This window comes from Urocitellus parryii, chromosome 9 (genome assembly GCF_045843805.1).
Source record: "Urocitellus parryii isolate mUroPar1 chromosome 9, mUroPar1.hap1, whole genome shotgun sequence".
NCBI lineage: Eukaryota > Metazoa > Chordata > Mammalia > Rodentia > Sciuridae > Urocitellus > Urocitellus parryii.
The window spans coordinates 67,762,788-67,785,664 of NC_135539.1; the positions used below are offsets into that span (position 1 = coordinate 67,762,788).

At 35.8% G+C, this 22,877-nt stretch overlaps 1 protein-coding gene across 13 annotated transcripts in view; it reads right to left on the reverse strand.

Moving 5' to 3' along the window:
• Positions 1-22,877, reverse strand: part of Abi1 (abl interactor 1) — a 107,608-nt gene that overhangs the window by 20,714 nt on the left and 64,017 nt on the right. For 8 of the 13 annotated variants that reach the window (XM_026408589.2, XM_026408583.2, XM_026408588.2 and 5 more), the window contains exons 3-6: positions 8,728-8,904; positions 3,833-3,847; positions 3,020-3,120; positions 1,403-1,543 (exon numbers count right to left, since the gene is read on the reverse strand). In XM_026408589.2, the coding sequence (XP_026264374.1) occupies positions 1,403-1,543; positions 3,020-3,120; positions 3,833-3,847; positions 8,728-8,904 (434 nt within the window). The remainder of the gene's footprint in view (positions 1-1,402; positions 1,544-3,019; positions 3,121-3,832; positions 3,848-8,727; positions 8,905-22,877) is intronic. The other 5 variants (XM_026408591.2, XM_026408587.2, XM_026408590.2 and 2 more) reach the window with 1 other exon arrangement.

A 22,877-nucleotide genomic window follows, 5' to 3' on the forward strand; every position in this document is an offset into this window, starting at 1 on the left:
TCCACATATCAGAGAGAACATTCAGTCTTTAGTTTTTTGGACTGACTTATTTCAACTTAGCATCATAGTTTCCAGTTCCATCCATTTACCAGCAAATGCCATAATCATTCTTCTTTATGGCTGAGTAATATTCCATTGTTAATATATACCATGTTTTCTTTATCCATTCATCTGGGTTTTTTTAATATTTATTTTTTAGTTTTAGGTGGACACAATATCTTTATTTTATTTTTATGTGGTGCTGAGAATCGAACCCAGGGCCTCATGCATGCTAGGCGAGTGGCACTACCACTTGAGCCACATCCCCAGCCCCCATTCATCTATTGAAGGGCACTTAGTTTGATTCCACAGCTTGGCTATTGTGAATTGAACTGCTATACACTGATGTGCCTGTGTCACTACAATATGCTGATTTTAAGTCCTTTGGGAGTGGCATAACTGGATCAATCAAATGCTGGTTCCATTCCAAGTTTTCTGAAGAATCTCCATACTGCCTTCCAGAGTGGTTGCACCAATTTGTAGTCCCACCTGCAATGTCTGAATGTACCTTCTCCCCTACATCCTTACCAACATTTATTGTTACTTGTATTCTTGATAATTGCCATTCTGACTGAAGTGAGATGGAATCTTGGTGTCGTTTTAATTTGCATTTATCCAACTGCTAGAGATGTTGAACATTTTTTCATATATTTGTTGACCATTTCTATTTCTTCTTCTGTGAAGTCGTACTTCTTCGGTTCCTTTACCATTTATTGACTGGGTTTTGTTTGTTTGTTAAGTTTTTTGAGTTCTTTGTATATCCTAGATATTAATGCTCTATCTAAGCTGCCAGAGGCAAAGATTTTCTCCCATTCTGTACCTTCCTTGTGTTTTGTTTTGTTATTTTTTAACTTTTTTAGGGAGGCACAATACCATTATTTTATTCATTTGTTTTTATATGGTGCTGAGGATCAAACCCAGTGCCTCACTCAAGCTAGGCAAACACTCCACCACTGAGCCATAACCTCGGCCCCTTCCCTCATGCTTTTTTGAAAGACCACTTTAAAAAAACATTCTTTAGCTTTAATTCAAATATACAACTCTATCTTTGTCAAATGGGAGAAATATTAACAATTTGTTAATAGTAAAAACATATATTGAAAAAAGAAAAGCACCCTAGGTGAGTAACTCAGTGGTAGAGTACTTGCCTAGCATATGCAAAGCGTCAGGATCAATCTCCAATACCACAAAAAAATTAAAAATCTAAAATTCAGGAATTATAACACCAATTTGTAGAAGCACATATATTATCATCACTCTTGACTTTCACATTCAATATTAACATTAGAGTAGTACTTCACCTTAGCACCTTTTACATTATCAATAACACTCAAATGTTCAAATGCTGAACCTGAAGGTTTACCTGTGTGTCCTTGGTCTCTGATTTAAAGAAGCTGTCCTGCCTGGACTATGCTGACTTCCAAGTCTTGCAGGACTGGTCATATAATCATTAGGAACTGTTGGGGGTTTAACAGGTTCCAGGGTTTTATAAGGAGTATTTCGTCTAAAGAAGAAGAAAACAAAGAAATAAATGAATAAGAGAGATAAAATAATATCCCTTCTAACAAATCTGTGACTGTCGCTTTGTGAATAAGTATAACAGATTTTTTTTAAAAAAATTAATAAAAAGCTTATAAAAAAATAATTCTTAGCTGGGGCATATGAATTTTTGTTACTATTACAAAAAAACTAAAATTTGCTACTTTAACATAGGAAAACTAAAGGAAAGGGTAATTTAAAGTTTTTTATTTCTAAAAATAATGGTTACAATTTTTATGCTCAATAATATAAAACTTTGAAATGTACTTTATTCCCACTTCAGTCACCCACAAGTCCTGTCCTTTACATAGGAAGCTAAAATATTTCCTTTGTAATGTTTCCAAACCTCAACATGAGAAGTATATGTGGAGAAGTACATTTTGACTCTAACTGCAGTCACTGATATCTAAATAAATGATCTTTACTTTTGTAATAACTTCATTTTTTTAAGAGACAAAGAGTTTAAAGACTGAAAATAGAAATTAAGCTCCAAGTAAAGAATGAAAATAGAAATTAAGCTCCAATTCTTGGTCAACTTCTCTACCAAAACCAAAAAATCTAATATAATATCTCCTGTATTAAGGTCAATAATTTTTCAGAAATGTCTTAGAAAGCCAGGTGTGGTGGCACACACCTATACTCTCAGCAACTAAGGAGGCAGGTGCATCATAAGTTTGAGGCCAGCCTTAGCAACTTAGTGAGGCACTAGGCAACTTAGCAAGACTATTTTAAAAAGGTGCACAGCCATTCTGCTGTCATTTATTTTTAAAAAATCAATTTAAAAATTTAAAGAAAAAAAAAGAAAAGTGTGCAGGGCAGTGGGTAGCTTAGTCATTTAAAAAATAAAACTGTCTTGGTAAGTATTCTGTATATTTAGTGCCATGAGCACTGGGAAGAAAGAAACCATCCTTACTTTTTCTATTTCTCCAAAGAGACTTCTCATAAAGCTACTCTAGTGTAAAGGGGCTCAAGATTACCAGCCAATGCACATGCAGAAGTACTCCAAGTAAAAAGTACCTAAGTCTCAGGTGCCATGTAATAAGGGAAACAGAGGAGCTACAGACTACTAAGTAAAACTACACAAAGTAGACCACTTATTAGTTAAATAAATACTATAAATATAAGCAAAGACAACCATTTATATGCAAAATTCACTCTATCTGAAATAAACTAAAGTTAGATTTATATTTAATTTAAAAAAATGAAAGACAAAAAATAAATTTATACATCCACAAAAGAACTAACTTTTCTAGTACAGACTTCAACAAGGAATATTATTAAGCAGGGAGATTCATTTTGGATTCTATTAAGGGAAATAAGAATCAAAAGCAATTTATAAAAGATAGTGTCACATAAAATGTGTCCCAAGACAAAGATCCATACATTTAAGAAACATCTTTTAACACAGAAATTCTTTTGTAAAATGCAGTTGAATTCTTACCCCAACGTTCCCCGGCCTGACATGGGAGGACTTGGTGGTTTCTGAGTAGGAGGATTTGTTCTAGACAGTGTGCCAGTTCTTGCAGGCTGGTTATTTCCATGCTAAAATGTGGAAAGAAAAGCATTTATTTTTATATCAAATTGTTCTCTTGATGTTTTAACACCATGTATTATTTTTTTTAATATCAGAATGTGAAGTAAGGATTCCCAGACAGATTTAATAAAGACTTTGGTACATTTTAATAACTCAGGAACCACCTGCACTCAGTCTTTCCTATTATTTTATGCCATTTACATCAATTTATGTTAAAATACAGGTATGATTATTGAATTTTATATATTATTTTATTGTTAAACATGTTTGTGGAAATCAAACTTATCTGTACTCAAATACTTAATTGCTTTGAATTTCTGAAATGTATGCATAAACATGAACTCACTGTCAATTTGTTAAGATACCCATCTGAAAAATTATCTAATAATTCAGTAACAAAGTCACATATGATGTCTGGGAAACCTCCTAATTGTAAGTCAATGAAAGCAAGGCAGCTATCAAAAAAAAAATGAGCAAAGCAATAAATGTTAGCAAAATTAATGTTCCTATGTAAATGCAAATGTCAACATATCTTTGATATATTAACACAGCCAAGCTAAGTGTTGCTGATTTGAACCGAGTTTGAGTATATTTAATCTACATAAATCCTATAGGGAAAAGCAGACAGACATAAGAAGAGTTTTCAAATTTTAGTGGCTCTGCAGTCTCTATCAATATAGAGGAAATACTGTGGATCAAGTGATAAGTAGTGTCTCTTACCTTGGCTTTTAGCCACTTTACGTTGGCATAAAAAGGGGGGAAAAAGTAGAAATTAATTCTAGATGTTATATTTGATAGGACAGGTTTACATTTATAGTTATTCAATTTTTGTTATTAAGCTTAAATCCAGCCACATTTCAAATATTTTGTTAAAAAAAGTTATCTATAATTACTAGGAAAATACTTATGCATTTCATATAGTTTTCAAAAGAAAGAAATCTGTAAGGAAACCACAACTTAATTATGTCAAGCTCATATGAGCCCAATAATTTCTTAGATCAAAATTTTATCCTATGGAACTAATTCAACTGATTAGTTCATAAGATGAAGTTTAATCACAATAATTCATTAGATGTAAACCTATTTTAATACATCATTCTACAAGTCTTAAGACCATTGGGTAGTGAGTGTTCATGTGTAAGCATTACTTCAATGGTAGTATATTATAAAAAGTGCTAGACTGTTATGTGTAACTATGGTGCACTAATCAAAGCAATTCAAAACCACAGGTTGCTTCCAAATTCAGTAATGGACCCAATTCAGTAAAGCAAACGGGGTCTGGAAAACCCTCTCATTTCTAGCTTATAAAGTCAAATCCTGAGTAAGCCAACACTAACAGAAAGTTGTTTTGTTGCTCTTAGTCCTGAGTTTTCTTCTGAACCAGTTTAACCAGAATTCAAAATGCAAAAAAGTATGCTTTGATTCTAAGGACTACTTCTTTGAAAGATTACTAGCTTACATGTATCAAACAATGTGTATAGCTCTAAAACACTACTACTTATACTATGCCATTAAGGAAAAAAAACTTCAGTTTCTAGAATCTTACTTTTTATAGACTTTTTGGGGTTTCAAGTTTTTGTCCTTAACATGTACCACTTTTCAGGTGACTCTAAGGAAATCATCCAATAGAAGAATTTACTTAGATATGTTCTCATTTATAGAAACTGTGCCAGAAATTTGGTATTCTTTAATGTTTGCATAAAATAATAGGGCTCACAATGAGTGAAAAACAATGTCTGGAACCCTACCTAACCACTTCATTTCACACCTGGATTTAGGAAAATAAATGTGACTACTATTAGGATCTTGATAAGATACACAGATATATATATCTCTTATAATGCATATGCATTACAATACAGTAATCATTATCTTTAACCAAAAATATTCTAAATATGATCACACATCTCTTCTCATTTATTTCAAGTAAACAGGAAACCAAAAACATTAACATCCAAGGGTAAGCTTGTCACAAGGGAAAGAAAAAAAAGAGAACTGGATTGGGAATGAAAAAACTAATTGAACTCTGCTTCTATGCAATAGTGTAATCTTTAACATTTTATGGAGCTCAGCCTCCTCTATTAAGTGTGTTATAAGTAGATAGAAAATCTGAGGCTGTAGGAAATAACCTAATTCAAAATATTTTGATTGTGAATAACCTGAAATAATGTAAGTTAAATATCTCCTTAAATATACCCAAAACATATCCAAATTAAGACCTTTCTTATTTCCCTAAGATTTCTACTTCATTTTCTTAACAGTTAAATTTTTTTATATACCTTTATTTTATTTATTTATTTTTATGTGGTGCTGAGGATCAAACCCAGGGCCTCGCACATGCTGGGTGAGTGCTCTACCACTTAGCACAACCCCAGCCCAACAGTTACATTTATGAAAAAGTAATTTTACCATTTCCCTGGAATCACAGGTTAAAAACTCTCTGGTTCCTCTCTTTTTCTATCCCTAAATAGATCAGAGATTTACATATGACAGCTATTAAAGGTATGTAAAGCCAATTCTTTCTTTGAAATGACTAATTAGCTCAACTCATTTTTAAAAATAACATCCCTATGGAAATATTATAAAGCTTTGGCAACTACACTGTTAAATGAACTGGGAGGCCATTATGCTTTAAAAAAAAACTGGTGTTCTAGGTTCTGACAAAGCAAACCAAAACCAACTCAAAATAATCAGAAAATTGACAACTAATCTCTAGAGATTTTACCAATCCGAAATTGCCAAATAACCTCTAACTAACAAAACATTTTCGTTGTCTTACTTCCGTGAATTTCTTCTCACATGCCCTTTGGTCTGGAATTACCAAATTTTAATGTTTATCATTTAATACCACCAATAAAATCCAACAACTACTGTATCACATTGTCTTTTTGAAGCATAAAAATAAGTACAGGGTGTGACTCTATTTCATGCACAACCAGAGAAATTAAAAATTCTGCTCCATTTGTGTACAATGAATTGAAGAATTTTCTATCATCATGTATAAGTGATTAGAACCAATAAATAAATAAATAAATAAGCAAGCAAGCACAGGAACACTAATATATATGGAAAGTCCTTGTAAACTTATGAACTAGGCCATAAATTTGTTATTTTGTTTATCAATAATAACATAAACTTCTCTGCTAAGTGTCCCAGCCTTTGCCTATCTATTACTCTGAACTTTGTGCTCACTTATAGTTCATCATCTTTCATTCCCTTTATGCACATATTCTGGTAGTTTCACTATACTGGGATTCTTTTATCCATATCTTACATTGTTTCCAAAACAAAATCAAGCCAGATTTAAATTCCTATTAAGTTTGTGTATACCATCTATTTTGCCACATAAAATGCATTAACTAAATAAACACTATTTAAATGAAGCCCAAGTGTATGAAATACAAATTCCAAACACTTAAATTTATAACAAAAAATAGTAAAATATGAAACAACATTAATTTTGAAGTGTGGAAGTTTCAAGCATAAAACCTGGTATAGGATTATTAATCTACTTAGATGCAATTTTTAAAATTCTGTATATATTTTGAAAAATGCTAAAACATCAAAGTTAAAAGCCAAACAGCAATATGAAGAAATAATATTTGACAATTTATGAGAGACAAATTTCCATAACAGAAAAAGAACTTTTACAAGTCAATACGAAATCAAATTGCTAAAGAGAAAAATAGGCAAATAATAATAAAATAGCTTTAGAGCTCGTAGTATTTCCTTATACTTAAAATACTAATTTTATGATAGCTTCAACTTCTCCTTCTCATAATTTTGGCCCTGATATTTGTTCATTAACTATTCTCCAAATTTCTTAATTTCATACACCTCTACAGTCCTATAGAAATTTTAAGAGCAAAATGATCTTTTACAGAAATCACAAAACTAGGAAAATAAAACAGTAATGAGACCAAAAGGGGAAATAACTGTTTGTGTGTGTATACCACAGAAACAAATATGGGCAAATACACAATATCACAGCTTCTAAGGTATAGGATTTTCACATACTCCTACCAGTATCCAAAAGTATATTAAATATAGACAGTCCAACAAATGACTGTACTCAGTCACAGATTTATACACTTAAAAATAGTTAATGGTAAATTTTGTGTTACATGTACCTTACCACAAGAAACAACTTTAAAACAAATCTCTCAAAATATCTTATAGCTAGAAAGCATCCTGCCAAAATTCACATCCATGCCATTTCAGCATATTATGCTATGTTTACATGGACTACCTGCACACCTGATGCCATAGTTAAGTTTTCTCACCCAAAACTTTGTTTTAAAATTAGGACTCACCTTATATTCTGCTAAGTAATGCATTTTAAATACACAATTAGTGGAAGGATGAGATAAAGGAGGTTATTCACTTCTAATGAGACAGAATTTTTTTAGTTTTAGTAGGAAGAAAAATCAAGATGAGACAAAAGAAAGCAAAGTGAGTGAATGAGTGAGTATGTGTATGTGTGTATACAGGTAAACATATAACTATGCATAGAGTACGTGTGTGTCTATTTTAATCCCAAGATGGGTAATAATACAAAATAAGGTTTTCCTAGACTCTCAAAACGCAATTCTGCCTCTTTTATAACCACAGTCACATATCTGGAAAAAGGTACAAGGAACAAGCAGTCTCCTCTACATTTGGAAGTATTCCAACTTTACATATAATTCCTACTAATGAAAATGAAGAGAAGATTTCAAAAGTCTTAGATAAGAGTAAAATGTGACCACTACTGTTGGCTATAGTTCTTTCTGGATCAGGAACCCCAGAAAATTGAGGAATGCAACAGATCTAGCAATAGCCAGAACAACAAGGTAGAAAAGTTCCACTTTCACTCATTAAAAATCATTATAAAATATTCTAAAGACCAGAAACAAAATCAAATAATGGTCCTCAAACAAAGGGACTATCATATTTCAGAGAAATAATTTGTCTTAAGCAGAGATGGCTAAAGAATATGGGTCATTCCAGATGCTTGCAAAATGACACATGAATATCCAAAACTGAAAAACTATAGGTATCCATCAAGATCAGCTAATTCTGCCATGCTTATTTCTCTCCTAAAAGTCTGTTGTGGTTTGTTGTTGTTTTTTTGATTTTGGGGTTTTTTTCAGGGAGGGAAAGGAGCAACACAATATAATGAAGAAAATTTCATGAATTTTTCAATTTTTTATAAATTGCTAGAACTATATCAACGTACATATGTGCACAAATATGCATACATATTTAGGATTAAAAAGACAAAATAATGTATAATTTATTTGCTAAATCAATTTTGGAAAGCACTTAATTTTTTATTTTTAAATATTATTCAGTAGTAAAAGCATTTACAATACAAATTTATAACAGTAGTCTAGGACTCAAATGATTTACTTAATGAACAGCTTTTTCAAGTTTTCTTATCTTTCTGAATATAGCCTCTTTCAAAGGTAAAATTCTGTTCCAAGCTTAGTAAAATACACAATTAATATTAAATACATATAAAATTATAATGTTAGTTACTAAAGAGAATCTATCAATTAAGAAAATTATCTTATCACCATATCTCCTATCCAAAATTAATTCAAGTTATGTACTTTGTACTTTAAAATGCTTACCTTCACACCATGGCCAACATCATCAAGAACTGTGTAGTCAATAGGTTTTCGAATATATCTTACAGGGCGCTCCATATTTGCAGGTGCTATTATTTTGTGAGTTCTTGATGTATTCTTATTTGTGGTCAAAATACCGATCTCTCTTCGAGCCACTTTCTCTTTATGAATATCCACAGTCTGTATTTTAAATTTGAACAAAGCAAGAAAGTGTTATGTGGAGTAAATAACATTCATGAGAGTCCATCTATATTGGGCCACATATAGATTGGACCATGGGACTGACTGTACCACATATCTATTTTCTATCTTTACTATCTTTATCTTCAAAATTAAACAAATAAATTTCCTCAAGTCTCAAAGCAAGGTATACTTACAGGTGATTAAAACACCAATTTAATAAATTTGACACTAAAACAACTTGTCAGAAAAGCAATATCTTAAGGAGTTCTGCACTGAGTATCTTACACTTTACCACTTTACACAGCAGGGATGCAGATCAGAAAAAGAAATTGTTAATTATAACACAACGAAGGTAAGCACTATAGTGACATATGCACAGATTACTAGAAATTACAGAAAAGTGTTCAGAGCAACATACTTAGAGTGAAAAGAATTCACTTAGTCTTTACATGATAAATATATTTTATTAAACATATGAATAGGAGTAAGGGACAAACATGGAAATTATTAAAAGGCAGAAGGACTGAACACAGCAGACAAAAACATGAGAGGAAAAAATAAAAGGCAAAGGTTATAAACTATTAACAAGAAGCCTTCTACTTACTTAGTACAGACTACCTACTAATGGCCTATGACGTTTTTAAAAAAAAAAAATTATTTTGGGGGAGCTAGAAATGTAGCTCATTAAAAAATATTTGGGGGGGGTCTTGGGAATATAGCTAAACGGTAGAATACTTGCCTACTACATGCAAGGGCCTGGGTTCCATCCCCTGTACCATAAAGTAATAATAACAACAACAATAATAAAATTTTACGTATTTTTATTTAGTTATTTTATGTTTTTTTATTTAGTTGTGAACATTTAAAAACTGGATAACAGAGTGATTCCAAGAAATAATCATTCAACTGCTTAACAATTTAAACACTGTCTAACAATAATGAGATACTGATGACAAATTTAAATTAACATGATCATATCTCCATTTTAAAAGATCCCTCTAGGGCTGGGATTGTGGCTCAGTGGTAGAGCGCTCACCTAGCACGTGCAAAGCCCTGGGTTCGATCCTTAGCACCACATAAAAATAAATAAATAAAATAAAGATATTGTGTCCAACTACAACTAAAAAATAAATATTTTTAAAAAAAGATCCCTCTGACACAAATGTTGAGGATAGAAAGAATAAGACAATCGACAGTAAGGCCAGTTGATAGGCAACTATCGTTGACTAAAAGACTAGTTAGGAGGTAACTATAGTTGATTAGATGAGAAAATGCTAGAATTCTGAACTGAATTAAAGCAGGAAAAGAGGAAAGAAGAGATACTGTCAGGAGAAAGAAAGCTTAATGTTATGCCTATAACAGATCCATTATGATTCTATTTCCTAGCCAGGTACCCTGACGCATGCCTGTAATCCCAGCAGCTTGGAAGGCTAAGGCAGGAGGATCCTGACTTCAAAGCCAGCCTCAGCAACAGCTTGGCACTAAGCAACTCAGTGAGCTCGAGGATGTAGCTCAGTGGTCAAATGCCTCTGAGTTCAATCCCTGGTACCAAAAAAGAAAATAGAAAAAAAAAGATTCTGTCTTATTTCACCAGAATTTTTAAATTGGTTAGGAAAGAACCTATATTCAAAAATGCTAGCCCAACTCCAAAATAATTCCATATATTGTAAGAAGATGTACTACCTCCCTCTGTTCTGGTTGACTACACATAGAACATATAACAAACAGTGTCTTCTTAGAAAGCAAAAGGCAAGTTTGCTTATTGTCCAATATAATAAAGATAATACAGGCATTCAAGGCAATGGTAAGAGTGGCCCCTTGGGCTAGGAATGTGGCTCAGTAGTAGAGAACCTGCCTAGCATGCTCAAGACCCTAGGGTCAACCCCAGCTGTGTGTGTGTGTGTGTGTGTGTGTGTGTGTGTGTGTGTGCGTGCGCGCACACAAACACACACACACAGCGTGGCCCCTTACACTGGGAGTCCTTTTCCTGTAATGCATCCAAATTTGTGTGCAAGCATCACCTGTCTCTCTTTGACATATCCTGCAGAAACTGGGGCTTTACAAAAATGCTGACTCCTTGGCTATTGCAATTGCCATGAGTATTGATGTCCTTTGTCTCTGATTCAGGAGTCCTATGTCTTCCAGCAGAATCCATAGAACTGTGGAAGCTATTAGCTTACAAGGGTAAAATCTTATCGACTTTTCACAATTTTTAACTGTTCTGGCAATGAAGATGGAATATTAACAAAGTTTTTCTAGCAATAGAAGTAAGGCCAGTTAACATGAACTGAGAAAAGTCCAAGAGAATGTAAGTGAATGGTCCTTTACTTTGCTGTTAATGAAGCTGAACTGAAGAGATATTTCAGGCTGAGTATCAAAAGTAGGTAGATTCAAAGACAAGGCCTAATAATGTACTGGTTATTGCCAACTATCCTCCAGATGGAAGAGCTTCCTCTCACCAGGCTGACAGCCTCAGGAGGTCTGTCCCATGAACAAGAACTAATATCTGTCTGGTGAGGGGGGAAAACATAAGGTTCTGTCCTTTTCAGACAACTGTTAGAGATGAGTATCTGTACTGAGTGTGTAAAGGAGGAAAATTTGCAGCTACTGTGAACAGAACCAATCAAATCTTTGGCTAACATGCTTGGAAGACAAAGAGTAAGGCATATAATGCTTATTTTCCTTAAGGCTAGTTTCTGGGCTGAGGACTTTAAGATCCCTCCCAGCCCACTGCCAACAAAGAACACAAATCACCCTGAAGGGGGAATTTTGTGACCTTTATACAGACTTAAAAAAAAAAAAAAAAGGACAATTAAAAGTGAAGTCCACCAAAAATAACATCTGTAAAAATAACAAGTTCCAATTAGAAACAGTCCAAGTGGACCAAGGTGAATGAGAGTGCCTTAGATCTGTAGCCTATCATTTTAATCTTATTATAATAGCAAAATTCCCCCCACCTCATGGGGTTCACTTTGGGTACCCTGGATAAAACAGTGTGCAGTAGGCATTTAAAAATCTGATGCAGGGGCTAGGGCTGGGGCTCAGTAGTAGAGCGCTTGCCTAGCATATAAATAAATAAAATAAAGGTATAAAAAACAATAACAACAATAAATTTTTAAAAAAAAATCTCTCGCTCTCCCTCTCTCTCTTACTCTCCCCTCTCTCTCCCCCCTCCTCTCTCTCTCCCCCTCTCTCTTTTCTCTCTCTCTCTCCCCCCCTCCCCTTCTCTTCTGTGACTGTCCTGCTAATAAAATCTTGGACAGGTAAAAAAAAAAAAAAGAAAGAAAGAAAGAAAGAAACTAAGAGCCAAGAAACACAACGAAAACCTCAGATTCCCAGGACCCCTGCCAGTTAACAAAAAGATTACCATTTGGAGTAAGTAAACTCAAACCCAATGACCAACAAGATGAGAAAAGCCCAGGGAGCTAGTCTCATTATATGGAAATGGCATATTCAAGAATGCAATCAACCTAACCCTACAGTATCTCAGCTCTACATGAAAAAGTAACTGGCACCCCCCTTTCTGGAAAACTTAATTCTATGCTGCCACATAAAACAAAGCTTCTGGTTCAATTAGGCCTTTGATTCAGAGGTTCCTTAAATGCCTGGGCCAAGGTCACTGATGATTCAACTATGTTAAAACCCTATGTGCCCAGTGGACTTCTGTATTGTTCAACCTTGGTGCCAACCATGCAGAACTCAAAATGTGTGAGGCTGCTTGGTTCGGCAGGCAAAACTCAAAGATGTTCTCTTTTCTGGCCAATATTTCCTTTGAAAATATTGTTTTATTCTTACTGACCCCTTGACTGTTACCAATAGACAAGCTATTTGGTCTGCTACTTGGAAAACTATAAAAGATTACCCATAAAATATGGAGATCAACTTTGTTGTAGATTGAACCATAAGGGTCACTAATATAATACTCATAGTAAAGGACCATTGACTCATACACCAACTGGTATCAAGCTACCAGATTTAAGTCTGCATGTCCATAATGTCACCACTGATTGCTGCCAATTGATCACCATACCAAAGCAATGACACATCATCATAGACACATTTCATAGAGTAGAAAACAGTGTAAAAGACTATATTCCTGATACTGGAACTAATCTCAGACTTGTGAATCTCAGAAAATGAGTCATTTTATATACTACTGACAGACTACCTAAATAAGACCTTTGACATTTCTCTTTTGGCTATCAGTGGTGCCTCACTGTTGGTGACATTTGCAGGGTCTGATAATGCTATCCCAACCCAATCAGCTGACTCTAGCCACGACAATGTAACACTTGACTGTGTCATGATTTTTATTTTTTATGTCATTCATTATCTGATAATGGCATGCTTACTGGAGGGAGGGGGGGGGAGAGATACCAGGGATTGAACTCAGGGGCATAACAAGGATTGAACTCAGGGGCACTCAATCACTGAGCCACATTCCTAGACCTATTTGGTATCTTATATAGAGACAGGGTCTCACTGAGTTGTTTAGCACCAAGCTGTTGCAGAGGCTGGCTTTGAACTCTCGATCCTCCTGCCTCAGGCCTCCAAAGCCACTGGGAGCCACTGGGATTTACAGGCATGCATGCGTAACCATGCACAGTATAGTTTGCTTTTAATCACAAGAGTTACTCCACAGGGCTGGGGACGTGGCTCAAGCGGTAGTGCGCTCTCCTGGCATGTGTGCAGACAGGGTTTGATCCTCAGCACCACATACAAACAAAGATGTTGTGTCCGCCAAAACCTAAAAAATAAATATTAAAAAATTCTCTCTCTCTCTTTAAAAAAAAAAAAGAGTTACTCAACAATGGGCTGTTACTCAACAGTTATCTGATACCTTTCATATTTTCTACCAGCCACAAGCATCTTCCTTTCTTTTTTCTTTTTTTTTGGAGTGGTGCTGGGGACTGAACCCAGGGCCTTAAGCATGTAAGGCAACCACTCTACCAACAGAGCTATATCCCCAGCCTCCACAAGCATCTTATATTGCTAAGCAATAAAACAGCCTCCTCAAAAATAAAGTTAAAAAAAAAAAAACTCACCACCAACAACAAAAGAAATAAAAACCCAAAGAAAAAGTGGGTAAAAGAGGGCTGGGTGTGGCTCAAGGGTAGAGTACATGCTTAGCATGCACAAAGCACTGGGTTGAATTCCCAGGAACACAATGGGGGCAAGGGTAGACACTTCAATAGACATCTCTTCTTAAAAAAAAAAAATGGGAAAGATAATGGCCATTTAGTTAAGATAATGGCCATTTGGTTAAGTACACTGCTCACCAAGTTTCCCTATGGTGACCCGTGTGGGCCAACGTAAAAGACAGAAGAGGGTCTCCATAAATTTAATAGAAATGTCCTGTCCCTCTTATACCTGACTGCTCCAGGAAAAAAAAAAAAAAAGTATGAGTATGTCCATAATGACTGAAGAAAAAGATAAAGTTAGCTACTGGAATGAGATACCAATGATATCTGTGGCAGTAGAAAGAATATGTCAACCCTGGCACCTATTGGAGAAACATTTAGCTCTTAGGAGATAAAGAAAAAGAAGGGATATTTGTGAACTCTGTCTTTCAGAATCACTACTGGAGTTGTCTTCACAAAGGAAAATTTCCTGATACAGCTCCCACAAACTGCGTAAACATTCTAAATTTAACTGCAGGTCCAACATACACCTGGTCGAACATGCTCTGATCACCATTCTCTTTAATCTCATAGCAGAGGTTGGAAGCAGCAGCAGATGGTCCAAGATTCTTTGTCTCTCACATAAAACACCTGTCAAGACCTCTATCCCCATTCCTATAGCTATCATTCAGACATTCCAAGGGGCAGATGAATACCACCTGGCTATTAGCACAGATAAATGGGACAGATTGGATAGACTGGACCAATTGCTTTCAGGTACTGAGAAGCCTAAGGCTAAAAGCCACAGCGGAGAAACTGTCATCCTGAAACTCTTGACTTAAGTAGTGTGTGTGTGGGGGGGGGGGGAGGGTGATCTGGACAACTACACACAATTGTAAACAACATATTCTTTATAGAAGTAAAAGCCTGATGAGGAATATGTAGCCTTGAGAGTACTTTTTGTGTAGAAGTCAAGAACTTGCCTTCTTCCAAAAATGTGGTGACTTGCAACTTAGAAGTAGTCACAGTTGACCTTCAAGTGTTTAAGGAAGTACCAAAAAGAGGATAATGTAATTCAAAGACAACTGTGGTCTCTCCAAAATTAGGCTATTCTTGATTGGAAGGGAGGCTCCTACTAGAAAAACTGATGAGTTAATTATCTTTAAACACAAGAAATCAGTTTCCTTCTGTTTTTAACACTTTAATCCTAAACCATTATCCTCTTTCAACTTGGCTACTACAATATTCTTCTAACTGGTCCACTTGAATCCTATATGGCCTTTTTCCAATCAGCTCTGTTATAATTATGTGATCTTTACCCCCACCTCCCAAAAGAAAAAGGCCAGAAAGAAAGCAAAATAAAAAGAAAGTTGTATCTCACTTGCCTAAATTCTATTGAAAAGCATTCCACATGATCCTCGGTCTTCAAGAGAAAAATAAATTCAAAAATGGCTCAAGTTCTTTTCCTATATTTCTCAAACATCATGGAGTCCACAACTCTCCTTCTTTTCACATCTTTTTCTCATCCTTCTTACTTTCTTCAAGTACTTAAAGAAATATTCAGTACACTGTTTCAAATTGCTTGAAAAATTCTCTTATGGTTACACTCCCTCCTCATTTTTCCAATTTTGAATCACAAAAGTCGAAATTATAGCCCATCCAGTAATGTACAACCTTCCATATGGCAGGGTAAGCAAATAACGTGCGGAGGAGGAGGAGAACAGGTCTGGAACATTTGTATAACAACAGCATACATATGTTCACCAAGTGACAGCTTTTACAGTAAAACTAATTCTTTCTCATATTTGAATTTCCTTAATTTCACACTTTTTTCTTTAGATAACAAAAGAAGCAATTCGATGCAAAGAAAAATAGTTTTTAATCTTATTATACTAGAGACAAAATCAGTAACCCTAGTTGAAAGAAAAAAGAAGGCTCAAGGTGAGCACCCTAGAGAAGTCTGTAGATCCACTGGGTTTTTTGTTGTTGTTGTTGTTGTTTGTTTTGGTTTGGTTTGGTATGAACCTAGAGCCTTGCACATGTTTATCAAGTGCTCTCTATACCAGCCTAACCCATTGTTTTTTTAAAAAGCATGTAAACCAGGCATGGTGACAAATGCCTGTACCCAGCAAGAGGAAGCTGAGACTGCAAGTTCAAAGCCAGCCTCAGCAACCTAGTAAGGCTCCAAGCAACTTAGTTAGACCCTGTCAGAAAACTGGGGGGAGAGAGGGATGTAATGTGGCTCAGTGGTTAAGTGACCCAGGGTTCAATCCCTGGCAGCAATAAAAAATTCAAATTAACATGTAAGCTTGAAATCATAAAACCTAAGACTGAATACTGGCTCTTTCACTTATTATAAAATTTTATACAAGTTTTAACTTATTAAGACTTCATTTTGCTAGGGCTGGAAATACAGCTCAGTTGTACGGTATTTGCCCTTGTCCTTGGTTTGATCTCCAGCACAAAAGAAAGGAAGAGAAAAAGCGAAAAGGAGAAAAATTAATTCCTGGAGCAGCATCCACAGACTCCACTAATGAAATGTCATTTTAGCCAGCTACATTTGGCAGGTTAAGGAAGCAGATCAGGGAAAAGAGGAAAATTCAAGCACAGCTAACAGCATAAGCAAAGAGGCAGGAAGATATGAAGATAACAAAGAATGAATAAAAATAAGCTGGGCATCTGTTCTTTAAGTTTAATAAAGTTAATGATAAGACTGTAGAAATTAGGAAACAAAACTTGATATTTTAACTGATACAAAAAACAAAAATTGTTTTCACAGAGTTTCATATTTCCATACATGTATATAACTGGGGAAAAAAATCCTTTCTTCAAGTTTTTTAAAATGTGCAATACACTTTTTATTCACACGCTACTGTTCAATAACACTCTAGAACTTGTTGCTCCTACCTAACTGTAACTTAGTACTCACTGATCAACTGCCAATTTTTTTTTAAAGGGTCAAGCAGGACCTTTATAAATATGAGATAACTAGAAATTGAATAAATAAAATAAATTGTGTGATGAAGTTCTAATGGAGTGAGAAAATATTCCAAAAGCAATTCTATTTAGATAAGAAAACATTATGTTCTAAAACAAATGTGGATATAAAATGAATAGATGACTTTCAAATTATATTTTAAGATTTGGTTATTTTGGGGCTGGGGATGTGGCTCAAGCGGTAGCGCGCTCGCCTGGCATGCGTGCGGCCCAGGTTCGATCCTCAGCACCACATACCAACAAAGATGTTGTGTCCGCCGAGAACTAAAAAATAAATATTAAAAAAAAAAAAAAAAGATTTGGTTATTTAAAACTACTACGTAGAGAGATGTTGTTTTAATTGTGTTCTCTTTGCCTTGTCCTTTTGTTGGGGAAAAAACAAGATAGATGCTTCTTTTAAAGGTCTTCCAGAAAAAACTTCCTATTTTCCAAAAGATGGAAAGGCAGACAGGAAAGAAGTACGGCACAGCAACACTACTTAATGTTTCACATATTTTCTATAATATTATATTAGGATGCCTACTATCCTCAACAACTGTCACTGTCACTGTAGGTAAAGAACCCTAAATATAAGTAAAATACAATAAATTTTGCCAAGGGAAAAAAAACTACAGGAAAAAAAATTAAAATACTTTTGCCTTGAATAGAAAAAGAAGAGTAGAAAAAGCATAAAAGAATCCTGAATAAGCTACACAGAGAAAGCCTTCAGCCAACAAAAAGACAAGCTTTGTTAACTGCTTATTTGGACCAGACTCTAGAAATGGCCCCATGCCCAAATTCTGTTACAGAGCTTTGTTCGATGAGCTCAAAACAAGGTCCCAATCAACTCTGAAGTTAACTTGATTCAGAATGACCTATATACATATACTATAAAATAGATTTGTTTAGAAGAGTTGCAAATCAGACTGGTGGGAAAGCATACTATAAAACACTTGAATCAGAATTGTTTTGAAATATTTTATCCTTAGAAAAACAAGATCTGACACTTTGGGCCATGCTAATTTTTCAGTATTGATCAATAACATTTTCTGCCTCCTGCCCACCTTTTTTTTTTTTGGTATGGGGAATTGAACTCGGGGAGACTCCACCCCTGAGCCACATTCCCAGCCCTATTTTGTATTTTATTTAGAGACAGGGTCTCACTGAGTTGTGTAGCGCCTTGCCAATGCCGAGATTCTCCTGCCTCAGCCTCCTGAGCCATTGGGCTCCCCACCTATTTAAGAACATAAATAAGATAAAGTATAGAACACTTGCATGGTAAATACCCCTTTTTTGCAGTGCTAGGGATCAAAGCCAGGCCCTTGAACATGCTAGGCACTCTACCAGTGATATATTCCTCTAATCCAATGATAACCATTTTATTAATATTTTTATTAGTTACACATGGACACAATATCTTTATTTTGTTTACTTATTTTTATGTGGTGCTAAGGATCGAACCTAGTGCCTCACATGTGTATGGAAAGCTCTCTGCCACTGAGCCACAACTCCAGCCCCAATCATAACCATTTTTTATTCAAACTAGGATATAAGCTAAATACAAACTTTTAAGACAACATTAAATCAGTTTATCTTCTAAAAATAAGGTCATACATTTGTAGTTATGTCTCATCGTATTACTTTATCTAATAGTTAACTCTGTGTATGTGTGTGTTACTAGGGATGAGGCACTCTACCTCTGAGATACATCCCAGCCCTGTTATTTGTTATTTTGACACAGGGTCCCACTAAGTTGTTACAGCTGGCTTCAAACTTGGAACCCGGTCTCAGCCTCCAGAGTTGCTGAGATTACAGGTGTGAGCAAAAATTAATTTTATTTTAATATTTCATGAATGTTTCTCTCTCCTTAAAAATGTAATTCATTTTAACTTCTCTAGAAATATTAGGCATATACTCTAACAACTAAATGAATAGGCTCAAGAACCAAATAGCACAGATTTAAAAGTTGTTAGCCATCTATCTTGGGGGAGGGGGCAGTTTCTTCACCATACAGATGAGATTTTTTTTAATATTTATTTTTTTAGTTATAGGTGAACACAATATCTTTATTTTGTTTCTATGTGGTGCTGAGAATCAAACCCAGTGCCTCACGCATGCCAGGCAAGCGCGCTGAGCCACATCCCCAGCCCCAGATGAGATTGTAAAACAAACAAAAAGTCCTTTTATTTCCATTCTGTCCTTTTTCCTTTCCTTCATTTCCTATTTCTTTTTTCTCCCCTTTTCCTTTCCTTCATTTCCTATTTCTTTTTTCCCCCCTTTTCCTTTCTATTCTGGTCTTTTTTTTTTCCCCTTCCTCTTCCCTTTCCTTTCCATATGTCCCTGTGAACTATGGCAAGAATTAGGCTGTTATCTCCACAGAAAAAAAGTGTGTTCCTCCAGGCAAGCTCAGGCCCAACTTCTATGGTGATGTGAAAAGTGTCCTTGGGCTCTGAAGACTAAGAGATGATGTAACCCCAGCTCTGGTCCTGTCACTGTGAGACTCAGCACCTTACCTGCACAAAGGAGGCTAGTGATATATAGTATTGGACCCTCTATGATGCTAGGCACAGGAGAAAGCTGCAGTTCCTAGTTAGCCACATGATCACCTACACACCAGCAGACTCTGCTGCTAAGCTGTGATGCTCAGAGGTGAGGGCCACTGTGAGGGGCCTAGGGAACCTTTGATCCATGTCCTGAGGGGGTCTGACCACAGAAAAAGGGAGGAAAGAACAGCTAAGAACCCTGCAGGGATGTCCCATCCTGGCAGGATCTCAGCTATGGGATGAGACAGAAAATTCTCAAAATTTACCCAGAACATCATCCTGGGGCAGAACAGAAGTAGATATTAAGGCCCAAAGAAATCAAGTAATTTGTAAGAATTCAAACCCAGACCACCCAATTCTAGGGTCTCACCCACTACCCTGCATCAAGGACTAGGTACCTATTCCAGTCCCACTGACTTCCTGAACCATGCTCTTTCCCACATCTGCCACATGGGGCTGGTGAGTAGACACAGGGCTCTGCCAGAGCTGACTGTCCACTCTTAGAAACAGGCTTAAACCTGCTCTGGCAATGGGAAGTCTGCTCAGAAGCAGAGGAAGAACCTCGGTCATACCCTGCCCTCCCTCTACCTCCTGGACAAGCCATGTGCCCAGTTTCTTTCCTCAACAGATATTTCTTGAGCATCTAGTATGTGTCAGACACTGTACTGGGAGCTGGAGAAACAGATGAAGAATTCAGACATGGCCCTGCTTTAACAGAGGAACAAACAACAAGATCCTTTCACTTAGTGGTAGCTAATGACCCTGAATAAGTAAAACAGGGCTGGGATGGTGGGATGGTAAATTTGAGTGGGAAGGAACCAGCTCTAAAACTGTCTTTTCAAGAGGGGTCCAGGCTATGGGGCAATAAAAATGGTGGCCTTGATGGGTGTGGCCCATGATGGAAGCATGTGAGCCAGAGGGAAGAGAGAGGTGAGGCTGTGAAGAAAGGTCACAATGGGGTCTGCTAGTTCTCACCATCCTGCCCTGGGCAGAGGTCCTTCTTATCAGAGAACAGACTCCCAGAGTCAATAAACCAGAGGGTTCCTCCTACAATGATGGGTTCAGACTTCCCCAAGTTCATCAGTGACTACAGAGACAGGGATTGAAACCAGGGTCTCCAGGCTCCCAGCTTACCACCCTTAATTCTACCACACCTTCCTTAACTCTCAAACCACCCGTATCTCCAGGTAGTTTTCTTGTAAAAAACCAGGAAGCCATCTACAGGGAAACCCTGGAGGACTTCAGCTCAGAAAAGATAAGATGAAGTTGTCAGTCCCTCTTCTCTACCCTTTAGTCAACTGGACAACGCTGAGTAAAAACTCAGCTTTCCCATTTATGAACTGGGAGCCACCAGCACAACACTGCCAAGTTGCCCTAAAGATAAAATAAAGCCTCTTCATAAAGTACCACAGAAGGTGCTTGATATGTTATCACTAAGATGAAAATTAGCTAATGCCCTCTGTGTTCCAGCTCCATAATGATCCTGGGAGGTTATGAATGAATATTCAAGCCTGTCCAAAAGATTTTACTCCACCATCCTGTGAAGCTGTTGGAAATGGTTTGCTCTGGAATATTATCCGGGTGTATTTATGATATATTTGTGGGAACTACAAAGTGCATTATATTTTTTACTTTTACCATTTAAAGTCAATGGATTAGAGAATGAGAAATCTGTAGTGACACAAGCTGAAATATATGATTATTTGGAACATAAAAAGCAAACAAAAACCAATATCAATCTCACACCAGTATTTTAAGGATTATGAGTTAATGTAAGGGATTTGCAACAATGTCTCTATGTAGAAAGAACTCAATAAATGTTAGCTTTTATTATTATTATTCTGTTCCTCAATCCATATTCAAGTACTTACCTGAGATTACTTGGTATGAAACCATTAAAAGCTTATAGCCAATAATAAATAAAACTAGTAGCAATTTTAGAAATTAGAAAATATTAAGTTGCCCCACTTACATTATAAACACAGCAGGTATTATCAAAAAAAGAAGAATCAAATCCAACACTGAAAGGATTTGGATTATACTCAATAGTAGTCCACTCTGAGCCTTCTTAGTTTTTTCTTCATCACAGGACTATTTCTCATTTTATAATTCTTTGAAATAATGACCGAAATTAGGTATATTTATACTGAGGATATTTAAAAAGCACAAATACGAACATGAGAATTGATTACACACTGATGTCTCTCCTTCCTGAGACTTTCGTATATTTTATATATACCTTTTCAGAAGAATAAGGGAAATAATCAATGGACAAGAATTTTCAATAAATCTTTGGATATGAGAAAGCAAATGGAGACAAGACTGTAGTAACTGATCAGAACAAAAAAAAAAATAGCACTTTAAACACCTATATGTCACAAAGCAATTTATCCTAAAAGAAAAAAAAAAGCCCTGACAGACTCAAACTTCAAAAATACCAGATTCTACAGATTATAAAATTGAGAAAAAGTTAAAACCACAATGAGAAGCCAGGTGCAGTGGGGCACTCCTGTAATCCCAGCAACTAAGGAGGCTGAAGCAGGACAGTGGCAAGTTAGAGGGCAGCCTCAGCAACTTAGTGAGACCCTTTCTCAAAATAAAAATAATCAGGGCTGGGGATGTAGCTCAGTGGTTTAGTGCTTCCCCAGCGTGTATGAGGACCTGGGCTCAATCCCTAGCATCAAAAATAAATAAATAAATAGCCACAATGGCATACCATTTCATACTAACTAGGATGACTATAATAATAAAAATTTTTAAAAAGATAAAACACAGCTGGGCACACTGGCACACAGCTGTATTCCCAGTGGCTTGGCAGACTAAGGCAGGAAGATCCCAAGTTCCAGACCAGCCTCAGCAATTTAGCAAGAGCCTAATCAACTTAGTGAGACCCTACCTTAAAACAAAAAATAAAAAGGACTGGGTATGTAGCTGGGTGGTAAAGTACCTCTGGGTTCAATCTCCAGTACCAAAAAAGGAAAAACACGTTTGTAAGAACAGAGAAAAACTGTAACCTTCATATATTGTTCTGCAGGAATGTAAAATGGTATACAGAGGCACTTTGGGAAAGAGCTGGTAGTTTCCTCACAAAGTTATTCTATGATCTATCAATCCCTTGTCTAGGTATACAACCAATATAACTAAAAACAAAAATTTGTCCACATCTGTTCATAACAGCATTCATAACAGGCAAAAAACAGAAACAATCCAAATGTCTACTAATGAATAGATAAATAAAATGTGGTCTACCAATATAACAAAATACTATTTGGCAATAAAAAGAAATGAGGTAATAATTTTTAACATAAATGGCCCATGAGAACATTAAACT